This window comes from Phocoena phocoena, chromosome 1, assembly GCF_963924675.1.
Source record: "Phocoena phocoena chromosome 1, mPhoPho1.1, whole genome shotgun sequence".
Classification (NCBI taxonomy): domain Eukaryota; kingdom Metazoa; phylum Chordata; class Mammalia; order Artiodactyla; family Phocoenidae; genus Phocoena; species Phocoena phocoena.
Genome location: NC_089219.1, coordinates 125,124,437 through 125,136,890, shown reverse-complemented (window position 1 = coordinate 125,136,890; position 12,454 = coordinate 125,124,437). Strand labels below are relative to the sequence as shown.

At 32.5% G+C, this 12,454-nt stretch overlaps 1 protein-coding gene across 7 annotated transcripts in view; it reads right to left on the bottom strand.

Moving 5' to 3' along the window:
- DCAF6 (DDB1 and CUL4 associated factor 6) overlaps positions 1 to 12,454 on the bottom strand; it is a 172,777-nt gene that overhangs the window by 40,224 nt on the left and 120,099 nt on the right. For all 7 annotated transcript variants that reach the window (XM_065874548.1, XM_065874519.1, XM_065874526.1 and 4 more), the window contains 4 exons: positions 9,288 to 9,405; positions 4,675 to 4,790; positions 3,416 to 3,502; positions 2,856 to 3,183 (listed from right to left, as the gene is read on the bottom strand). In XM_065874548.1, the coding sequence (XP_065730620.1) occupies positions 2,856 to 3,183; positions 3,416 to 3,502; positions 4,675 to 4,790; positions 9,288 to 9,405 (649 nt within the window). The remainder of the gene's footprint in view (positions 1 to 2,855; positions 3,184 to 3,415; positions 3,503 to 4,674; positions 4,791 to 9,287; positions 9,406 to 12,454) is intronic.

Here is a 12,454-nt window from a genome sequence, read left to right as displayed (position 1 = left end):
TTCTGAAGGATGAACAGCCCTTAGAAAGGTACAGAAATGAAAAGTACATTTTATATAGGTAGTTCAAGATTTAATCAAGATGGTGCTCAGGAAGTTAGGAACTATCAAAATTACTTAGAGAAAAGTCAGAAGGAAGATTTTCCACCATTTACAAATTTTTGGTAAACAGCTAGGAAAGAATAATGCAAATTTCAAAGGAAAACTGATGTAACTGTGAAACAGTCACTATAATCACTTTAGCATTACCTCAGTATGCACAACTTTGTGTGTGTGTGTATATATACACATATATACATATATAATATTGTATTTATTTCATATATTTATTAAAACTGTATTCCATGCTCTTATAAATGGCTTGTGTATCTGTCTTCTCTTTTCAGTAAGTTAACTTTCTCAATGGGAGGAATTTTATTATTCTTCTGTTACTACTACTACGTCCTATAGAATAAAACAAAATAATATATAGGACAAACTAAGGTTAAATACCTAAACTGAGTGTACAGAATATTAATAATATTTAGTTTAAAAAACAAAAAAAGCAGGGAAGCAAATGTAGACCCAAGGTGGTTTCAAATCTGGACCTAACCATGAGAGCATGAATTCAAGAGTATGTGCGTGAAGTGGGGTCACTTCCAGGTTGTTGTCCCTGATCATCTCTCCTCTACAAGAGTCTGCTAGTCTAGTTCAGCACCTGGGTTTCTTGGGTCAAGGAAGCTATCAGGTGCCAATTTTGTGGCAGATCCAAATCTCAGGAGAATCCCTAAAACATATAAATCATCTAAGTATTATGAAAATGATAAGTAAGTGATAACACTCTATGGAAATACACTATCATTTCTAGTCAGATATCCAAAATCAGGACAATATGCTTCAAGACATTTTGCATTCTCTAGGACCCACTCTCCCCACAAATCCTCCTTTCTCATTCATGTTATACTACTGTGTAAAAAAAAAAAAATCTCCTTAGGTCTAGAATATACAAAACCCCTGCTTAGCACCTCAGTTTCCTCAGCTATAAAGCAGGCTAGGTAAAAGTGTTAAATAATTAACCTAAATAGAAGATGCTAAATAATTATGATTTTTTGCAAGTGTCTAATATTTACCAAAAATATATGATTTCTTATTAAAATAAACAGACCTGGTAAGTGACATGGTGCATTTTACTAGAAGTTGATACTTAAATTTTATTTTCCATTATGACCTTAGTATCATTTTAAGCTATGTAAGTACAGAAAAAAACCAAGGACATATGTTTGCCTACATCATTAGAAAGCCATAAATTTATGAACTTAAAATAATTATAGACTCTAGCTCTCCACCCAGGGTTTTAGAAACCATCAACTTGATTTTCAAATTGTGCTATGCTTGCCAACCTTCTCTGCATACATCAAGCGGTAATAATATTGTAAGGGACTCCCTCTGGGTATGGAAAGAAATGAAACTAAGTTTTACTTGTCTAAAATATATACTAAGAATTTGAAGATTAATGTGTGGCAGGTAACGAGAAGATGTTTGATTAGTCTCTAAATACAAATATAAGCAAAGATTACTTCCTCTACATTTAAAAACTGGGTCACTGCAAAGTAAACACGTTGACCAAATATGACTAAAGGAAGATACATATCTATCTTCATAGTTAAGAAAAGGCAGTTTCACTGAACCGCAAGCTACAATGTTCAGGAATTTTGCTTGTCCTCTGTTAGTCTTTATCCCTGTAGCCATTCTTACTGTAATTGCTTTTTAAAGTCTAAGTAGCTACACAGAATATCTTGGTTGTTTAATACACCTGTCATTTATTCAGTGCTTTCAATTTGAGACAAGTCCTTGCACTGATTGATTTTTTTTCTAAATTCTGACAACAATTCTAGACAATCATAACCCCATTTTATAGATAAGGAAACTGAACCTTAAAGAGACATTAAGTAATTTGAATGATGAAGCAGCTAGTAAATGGTAAAAACAGAATATAAGTCATTATGCTCTTAATCATTATATAACATTGCCATTCTTTAATGGGAAATTAATCTTTTCACTTGACAGAAATGTCAGAATATTTTATAAATAGCAGAACATTGAGCATAAAAATATGTGATGTGGGTTCTTCATGCTTGTGTAAGCTAGGATTTTAAAGATAAAATTTTATTCTCTGGAAGAAGACAGAACTTACAATGAGATATGATGGCACTGATTATAGAAATAGCTTTAGAAATGTACGGAATGCAATATAGTTTAAAAGATTTACTTTATCTACTAAAAAATAAAATATATCCTTATGAACACACAATATGAAAAATGGAAAAAGTATATGAACGTATTAGCAATTTAATTCTTTACTGTAATTATAATATTTGTTATTTGGTGTGATTTTTCATTTTTGAAATTGACTTACTAAGTTTAGTAGAAGTCAGAGAAAAACATACTGTTCTCAAAAAGAGAACTTTTTCACGCTACCTTAATCCAGGGTCAAGAGAGAAGCAGAAAAACTGAATGTTAAAAAAACCCAAAACTGATAAAGGCCAGGATGTCTACAGGGCAATCTGACAACTAAATATAACTAACTTCATAAGTAACCTGTTGGTCATTCTCAACATTCCTTTCTCTTGATCTGTAAATTGAGGACCAAGCCTTAGTGCTGAAGATACAGAGCAATGAGACATTCTATTCTCCACAGTTTGCTCAAAGAATGTAATACATGAAATTATTTATAATTTAGAAAATTCTATGAGTTTATATGACTGAGACACCCTTAGAGGAAAAAGCTGTCAAAAATGGAGAAACTCCTTTATGTGACTTCAAACAAAGGCTTGTGAATTATACTCTTTATAGTTCATGTTAATTAAAAATTTACCAACCTATCACCAGGTCCTGCTCGATACCTTGCACCTGGGATCAGCACTGGGTCATCATCACTGTCATCTGTGTCCTGAAGAGCAGAGTCCCTGGCCAATGTTTCCTCATGAGCCAAAGGCCCAATGGCTTCTGTTTGTGATTGAGGTTCGGGATTGCTTGTACTCTGACTGGTAGCACTTTCAGTGCTAGTTTGATCTGAAGTTCCTGGTTCCTTGCCTTTTTCAGACAAAGTGGATTCTTCGGGAACCCCACAAGGGCTATCAAGACTGAAGTCATTCCTTTCTCCTGAACCGGAATCCAATGGCTCAAAAGTAAACTTATCTGATTGTGCTGTCAGAAAATAAGTAGTAACAATTGGTCATGTTGGCAACAGTAATTATTTAATCTAACTTCAGAGCTGACACAGACAATTTCTAATATAAAGTCTAATCCCCCTATATGAAGAACAAAATTCCACAACATATCTATTTGGAAATGGTCTCTAACTCTGGAGAGACTAATACAGATTAAGGCTTCTTTTTCCTATATGAAGGAATTATCTAAAAAGAACATGACAACTCACCTATATCTATACTGTTCTGAACTGTGCTTTCTGCAGACGTACCTCCCTGAAGTGTTGTCACATCCTCTGATGATTCTTCAGGAGCTTCTGGGAATTCAACCAAATTATCATTAAATCCTAATTTTGTTTTTTAGAAAAATAAACACCAATTTAATACTCCAGCCTTCCTATATATAAGCAGTTCTTAACCCTTTTGGGGTCGTAGAAACTTTTGACACTCAGATAAAACCTCGCCCTGCCAGTGTAACGCAAATACTATGTATGTGCCCACAAAACTGTAAAACGCTATTAGGAAGAAGAAATGTGCAATTGTGCCCACTGCCTCTTCCTAAAGCCTATGTGTGGACCTTCATGAACTCCACGTGAAGAATCTCTGCTTTAGATTAGCCCTCACAACTGACATTTCTCAATCTCGCTTTTTTTTCCTCTAAACTTCAGAGAATCTAAGCTTAAAACTGAGTATTTTTCTGCCCTTTTGTCATGCATTTGGTCTAATTTGAACTATCATGAACAAATAGTAAAGTTAGTCCCACCATAAATTGTTTGGCCATTGAAAATACTTATTTCTGGATTTAATTCCAAGACCCATGAAGGATCAGTCTTTTTTGTTCCTAATTGGACATTTGCTTACCAGACAGTCATCTTATACGTACTTTATTCTTGTTAGCTCCGTTATACTGAGGTATGTATTCATTTAATGAAAAACAATTCATTTATTCCTTCATTTATCAAGTATGTACTGAAAATCTACTCTGTTCTAGGCTATACTAACCCCTAAATTTCATTTGATGATCACATAAAACTATTCTAGGAAAGGGTTCTAAAAACATACTCTAAATGGCACTTCTTGTATGAAACAGGATTTACTCATAACCTGTTTAAATTTTATCCCTTTTTTCCCTCCATAAACCACCTATACTCTTTGAAAAGATCAAGATAGGTACTCTGTATTTCACTGCTAGTATAAAAATGGTAAAGATATTTCAAACCAACATTTCTATCTAACGTACTGTCAGTACGATGACCATCTATCCTGGCCACTGTGGGGAACTGTGCTTTACTGTGACGCCCCATCTTAAATGCTTAAGGTCCTTATCTTTTGCGTTTGTTATCTGTTTATCAACAGCAGTAACTGGACTATTGCGGCAAAAGTAATTGATTAAAAACAAGAAACAAAACTGTAGCACTGAGGTATCCGAAAAATAGGCAAACATCCAACACTGGGTTTTGTCATGACAAAAACAAAATTAACTTCTTACTTGCTTCATTCTCTCCTCCTAATGGTTGCATGGAGCTCTGTGGGACCAAGGATTCCTCCTGACCCTCAGATTTGCAGTGGCTCCCATTTCCTCTAGAACTTGAGGCAGTACTGCTCCTACCATCAAGACAAGATAAGTGATCCCACCAAGAAGTTAATAAACATGAACTTTTAGGATAATTTTTATATTTTACAACTAGAGAAGTTGATCAAAACACTTGACTACAAATAAAATACAGGATTTATTATTTTAATAGTACTTGAGAAACATCACTTTAGAAAGTCTAGGTGGTTATTCTAATCCACTTTAATATTTAAAAAGAGATTTAAAAATATGAAAGGACCACTTCTTCACTATTTTGATGCTTCTACGATCTGGTATATATTTTTACAAGTCTCTCTATTGAATTTTAACTTAATTATATAATCTCTCTTCTTGTTCTCACTACAGATGGTTCACCACATTCAAATTCTTAATGATTTTACAGACTCTGATCATAGGTCCTTTTAGACTTTGTTGTTCTAGGCTACTTTTAAATTAACACTTGAAAAGAGGCCTGGAAATTTCTTTGGTTTTTGAACTGCCCTCTGTGGACCACTGCCAGTTCTAGATTGTTGTTCAAATATGGCAAGTGATTGAGCACCATGGTTTTGTAGAAGGATAATGTTTTCTGTTTTAGTTTTAATACCTACCTGATGATGATCCTAATTCTGTTAGAATTTTTAGCTAGAGCAGAATACCAGACCAATTTAAATAAATAATTTTCAATGAACATTCTATGACAAATCATGACATATGTGTAAGAAGGGGACTGAGTGGGAAGGAAAATGTATAACAATCTGACTAAGATTAAAATTAAATCCACAGAAATGCAACAATTTCTTAAATATAGTATAGATGTGAACAAGAAAAAGAAACTGAACAGCTACAGTAACTTAAAAAACGTTAATTATAGACAAACAGCAGTGACTCAATAAACAATGCAAATTATCATGGAACTTTTGTCAAAATTTTATAAAAACCTTTTTAGGTTAATTGCAGAAGTCAATTTGATTTTTTAAAAGGGCATCCATATATAATATAGTTTTAAGAAAAATGTATATCTACATGGGTATATGAGCAGAGAAAAATGTCAGAAAGGATATTCACCAATGTTAAATGTCATCTCTGTAGGATTACTGTAAGTGATTTTTTTCAATTTCTCTCTAGATTCTGATTTTTTTGCAATGAACACGTATTTCTTTTTAGCCAGAAAGAAATGCATAGCAATTTTGGTAAAGAGAAGCCAATGTGATATATAAATCTTTTTTTTTTCCATTGAGAAAGCTATGATACAGGCTTAAATAAAATGCTCAATGTAGAATAGTTATGATAATTAAAACATTATGGCATTGATGTAGGAATACAGAGCCATTAGTGGAAAAGACAAAGTAATCAAGTAAATACATTTACCATGTGTTAATATGGCATTTTAAATCACAGATAAACAACTAGATTGCTCAATAAATGGTACTGGGACAAGGGAAAAGCCATGTAGAAAAATTGAGCTATAAGCTCTACATCATACTTTATGGTAAAATAAATTGTAAAAGGATTAAACATATATTTTTGATATAAAATCACAGAACTATAAGAGGAAAACAAGAAGAAACTTTCCCCCTAATCCTGGGAAGGACAAGGAGTATCAGCTCACAGGCTGAAACCATAAAGCGAAACTACCATAAGTAAACTGAAAGACAAACAACAAACTGGGAAAAATATCTGCAACAAATGAAAGACAAATGATATTACCCTCACTTAATTCTATAATATATAGCTCTTATAAATCAATAAGAAAAAGATAAACACCACAGTAAAAAACTGGGCAAAGGACTTGAAAGGCAATTTATAAAAGATGACTACTGTAGCTAACAATTATTTAAAGCCTATCACGTGCTAAGTGCTATGTACTTTTTCTGCATGTTCTCATTAAATCTTCCCAACAAAGTCTGAAGTAGGTTCTATTAAATATGCCCTTTTTCAGATGAGAAAACTGATACTTAGGTTCAACAGCTAGTCAGGTTCAGAGCCCAAACTCTTGGTCAGCGTGCTCAATTGCCTTATCTGGATCAAAGAAACTAAAATAAAAGCAAGACACCATGCTGGCATAGATGAAAAAGACTGCATACTCTTTTGAATTTTTTTTTTTTACAATGAATACAGAATACTTTCATAATCAGAAAAAAGTTAATTACTTTTTTGATAAAGAAATAAGAGAATATAATTCATGGTCGGTTTTTAAAGAAGGAAAAGTAGCATTCAAAAGAAGAGTGGGACTAAAGATGTTTGGTTAAAAAATGTTCAGATGAGATTGTTTGTAAGATATCAGTCCCTTCTGTACAGAAACATGAGAATAGAAAAGACTTAAGAATAACTATGACAATCTTCTGTGATCTTAAATCATGTACTAAGAAAAAGGGCCATAGATATCATTATTTTTAAAAGTTGAGGTCAAACACTAAAGTTCCTAAGGAAATTCTATTAACTGTACCTTCAAATATATATCTAGAATCCAATCTCTTCTGACTACCTCCATTGCTCCTATCCTGGTCCAAGACACCACTACCTCTCACCTTGCTTACTGCCAAAGCCTTTTATCTGGTCTCCCAGCTTCTACCTAAGGCCTATTCTCTACACAGCAACCAGAGATATCCTTTAACCTTTTAAAGACCCTTCTCACTTACCTGGCTGACCTTATCTGCTACTACTCTCTCCTTTGGTCACTCTACTCCAGCTACATTGTTTTTTATTTAAAGATCCTTGAACATACTAAGACTGCTCCTGCTTCAGAGCCATTGTACTGGCTTTCTCTCTGCCTAGAATGTTCTTCCCCCAGACATATGCATGGCTCACTCCTTCTTACCCTTCAAATTGTCCAAATGTCATCTTCTCAATGATGCCTACCCTTTCCCTAGATCTCCCAAACATCTTTACCTGTCTTATTTTCTTTCATAGCACTTAATACCATCAAACATACTACACAATTCACCTATTATGTTTATTGTCTGCCTCCCATACCTAGAATGTAAGCTCCAATAGGGCAGAGATATTTTTGTCTATTTTTTTCATTGATGCATTCCCAGTGTCTAGAAGTCTTTGGAATGTAGAAAGGTATTCAATAAGATGTGAAAATCCTATTTAATTGAAGCGTTTAATATTTAAAAACACACAGAAACACAAATGGAAACCAGTGAATTGGAATAAATAAATATTATCATATATCAACATATAATTAATTATATATTAATAAACAATATATAACTATATTATATATTATTTATATGCAATATTATATATTATACTAACATAATATATAATAATATACAATTAAATATGTTAATATAATAATATATTAATCATATAGGATAATTAATATATTGGTTATTAAGTGATTAATATAATCACCCTGTATTAATCACATATAATTATATTAATATATAATTAATTATATATTAAGAAAGATTGATTATCTATATATTAATTTATATAATAATAGTAATAAATTCAAATACAAAATTTTGGGTGCTGTCTCTCTCACACACAAGGCAATGAGACAGTGGCAAAGAATTTAAGAAGCTCACATAACCAGATTTTTTTTTTAATGTAAGATTTAACTAGATTAAATGAACAATAAATATAATCAGAAATGTCATTAAAAAGAATCTATACAACTATTAAATAAGTTCAAACTCACCAGTAATAAATTAAATAAAAATAATTTAAAAATCAAATATATGTTACAAATAAATGAATATATTGAACATTGGTCTGGAGACAGCAAAACATGTACTTTCATATGCTGCTGGGAGAAATGTAATAACAGATTATCCTTTTGAAAATAATTTTGTAATATCTTTCAATCTAGATATAGTTTATTTATGGAAAAATATCCCAAATCCATAACCTTAAAGGTAGGAAAAAGCTTGTAAACAAAGATATTCATTATAGTTTTATTTGGTAAAAATAAACAAATAAATTCACTGCCTAATTAAAGGGAAATGGTTAAGTAAAACTATGGTACATCCACTTGATGGAATCTATTATACAGAAAATAATACTTATGAAAACTAAGTAGTATTGTGGGAATATTTACTATAAAGTTAACTCAAATAAATGCAGGGGAGAACTGAATATATTAGGTATGATTAAAATCATGTTTTAAAACTCAAACCAAAAATATATACGTATATATACACATACACATACCTTTTACATAGGACCAAGACTGCAAAAAGCTCCAAAATGTTAGGTTTATTAATTTTTGCACTGGGGGTCTATTGGTGATTGATTATTTTTATCTTTTGCATTTTCTATCAGAAGAAATATCCCAGGACCAGCAATATTAGTATCACCTGGGAAGTTTTTAGAAATGCAAATTCTCTGACTCCATCTCAAACTCTGAGAGTGGGGTCTAGTAATCTGTGTTTTAACAAGCTCTCCAAGTGATCCTGAAGCACACTAAAGTTTGAGAACCAAGGTATTATTGCAAAACAAAGATGATGAAGTGCTAAAAATAATATCTAATACAATCCTACAAAATGGCTAAGAACATCTTCACAAAAATATTAACTTACCATTCATCTGTAAAGTTCAGTTTTATTGTGCTTGTAGTTGTTCCTTCTGTGCTGTAGTGCAAACTTAAAACTGGTTCACCTGTCCCTGGTTTGGGGCTCAGCTTTTCATTATTGTTATCTGAAAATTGTGTTTAAAACATTTGAAAAAAGTCTCTGAAACCAATAAAAAGATGACATTTCCTAAAATTTATAAAACTTAAATTAGGTTGTCCTTGTCATAACTCTTTCTCACATCTGCATGGTTCTCACTTAAAGTTCAAAGCAAGTGTTATAGAAACACTCTGTATTTCAAAAGTGGCATTGCATCATTTTCTAGCTTTGTGTACATGACTCCCTTTGATTCAGATGAAAATCACACACATTTGAGAACCATATTTAGTTTTTAGGGAATCAAAGAATATTAACATGCAATGACATACTTTATAAACTTGGTACTTTTATTTAATGGAACGCTCAGGATCTTTTTCTTCAGTGGCTACAGCATCAAGAATAACTATCATTGGCTCCTTCAGAAACACTGAGAAGTAAGATGCAAGGGCTCCAAAAGAAGTTGTTTAGTAAAAACTTTGCTGCAATTAAATGCTATCAAATTCTTTCTGTTCTTTCAAATTCATAGACTTATAATCTAGGGAGGGATTACAGCCTGTACACTATTGGGAAGGAGGCAGGAGAAGAAAATTTATTGTGCTCTGTTATTTTCTAAAACTCTATGTTATAAGATCGTACGTTTTGGTATAATTCCATCCTCTTCTCCTGACTAATCTTGCAAGAACGTTGTTTTCTAAATTATGGAAAGGCAATTCCACCTTAAGAGTCTATAGGTGATAATCATAATATACATCCATCTCAACATATAAAATCTTTGTAAAATGGTAAATAAAAATCAAGAAACTCTACAGAAATGGATACAAACCACTTTGAAGTCACTTCTCCCCTCTCCCCCAAAAAGGAGTACATGGATATTCAAAGACAAATTTGAATAAGGCTTTAAATGTTTTTTCTTTTTATGATGAATAACAGCTTGGGGGAACATTAAAATGTACAGGGAATAAAAACTGCTATATAATCAAACATGTAACATTTCTGCCAGTCGCTTGCAGAAAGGAAACTCTTCTGTGTCATAATTGTTTTCTCCATACAAGAAACTCTTCTGTGTCCTAATTGTTTTCTCGATACAAGTTCAAGGACTTGATGTAATAGTACTAAAAATAAGCTTTCTGTCTTGAAAACGGTATCAACAAAAGCATTAACAACTTAATGAAATCAAAATTACTTAGGATTTTTGGTTATTAGGTCCACTTTATATTGCAATGAAGGACATATCTTTTTGCATTCCTCTTGAAGACGGTGGAGCACTTACTAAAAGAGATTCTCATAGAAACTCTGCTCTAGCTTTTATCCTGTGAGAGGACAATTAACAAGACTTAAAAATACAGAACTGTAGCAGAAAGGAAAAAGGATTCTCCCCAAGAGATGAGAAGCCAAGCTGATAAAACTCAGGATTATCAATTCTTACATCTTCACTTCTAACTCCTGAGAAATCCTCTCCTATAACATTAATTACTATTTGAAAATAAAAGTATGAATCAATTATAAAGCTGGCCTACCAAATGATAAATTCACTTTGTTTCTGTACTACTTTTGTTATGATTATGTCCTTGATATAAACAGCTGCTGGAAAAAGAATTAACAATCCATTACGACTTTCAGACTCAATATTACATTCAATGTTTTAGAGGACGTATTTTACCAAATGGCATTGTGATAAAATAACCAAATTAACATATCTTTAACTTATATAAAATTATCAAGAATGGGACTTTTTTTTGGCCATGCCGCATGATTTGTGGGATCTTAGTTCCCCAACTGGGGACTGAACCTGATCCCTCGGCAGTGAATGCCAGAGTCCTAACCACTGGACCACCAGGGAATTCCTGAACGGGATTTTTAAAATATCTGTCCTATCCTTGACAATCTTTGAAAAACGTGCTGTTAGTCATTTGTCCACATACAGTTTTCCCTTATTCTTTAGTTATGTTGCTAAAATTTCTGTCCCACTGCTGCCCAAACCACAGTCATCCTTAGGGAGCTGGAATTGGTGAAGATAGCTGAAAGACTGAATGAATGATCAAGGAAACTAAGAGTAGAGCTGGGGCTATTCTTTCATTATCTCTCACAACATTTTGTAAAGTGCTTTGCTATTATTTTTCTTTTAAAGTAGAGAAGAAATAGGGGGGAAAAAAAGGAGGTGTGAGAGAATTGTAGGATTAAATTTCATAGATCTACCTTGGTTATGGGAGCATAAGTTTTAAGAAGCCATTTAACACCTGAAACTAACAAACACAACACTCTAAATCAACTATACTCCAACAAAAATTTAAAAAAAGAAGCCATTTAAATGCTGTATCAAAACTTCCTTTTTGAATAAAATTAGAGGCAGCTATAGATATTTACATGCTATGACTAAAGGAATATAGTAGACAAATAGCTAGCTGTTAAGAGGTCAAAATGGTGTAGAAAATATCTACCAACCTCCAAGAGCACCCCCAACCTCCAAAAGCAAGAAGCTTCCTGAGATGATCAATGTTAATTCAAACCTTCTTCCTAGGTTATCTGCTACCAAGTTATTATTTAATCTCTCTGGAATATAGCAAAAATCATGTAAAACACAGTAGTAGTACTCATTTAATTTATAAAATGACAATAGTTGACAGAATTTGTTCATTTAAGTTGTCAATGAAGTCATCAGCCTGGAGTAAAATTGGCCCATCACATTATTTCTGTTAGCAACAAATACTTCAGGACCCCTAGTCTAGTTATCTCCTTGTAGACTGCATATAAATAATGTCTCTGGCAGAAACACTATGCAGTGTAGAACATGGTTTCTTCAACTGAGGCATTAATGGAAGTGTATATCCGAGGTTTAAAAATCCATTTCCTAGCCTTGTTCCATTCTACTCTTCCTAGTTTAACACTCCTCTTCTTGACCATATACAACCTATCAAATTGAATTTTCTTGGAAATGTAGATCACTGTTTTACTAGTAAATTAATTAACAAATTGCTTCTGATAAAGTGCATATTTTAAGTTAAAAAGGTCTATAAAAAATCTACTTTAAAGAACTAAAAAATAAATTTTATTATTACTTTATTTGAAGAAATATTTGT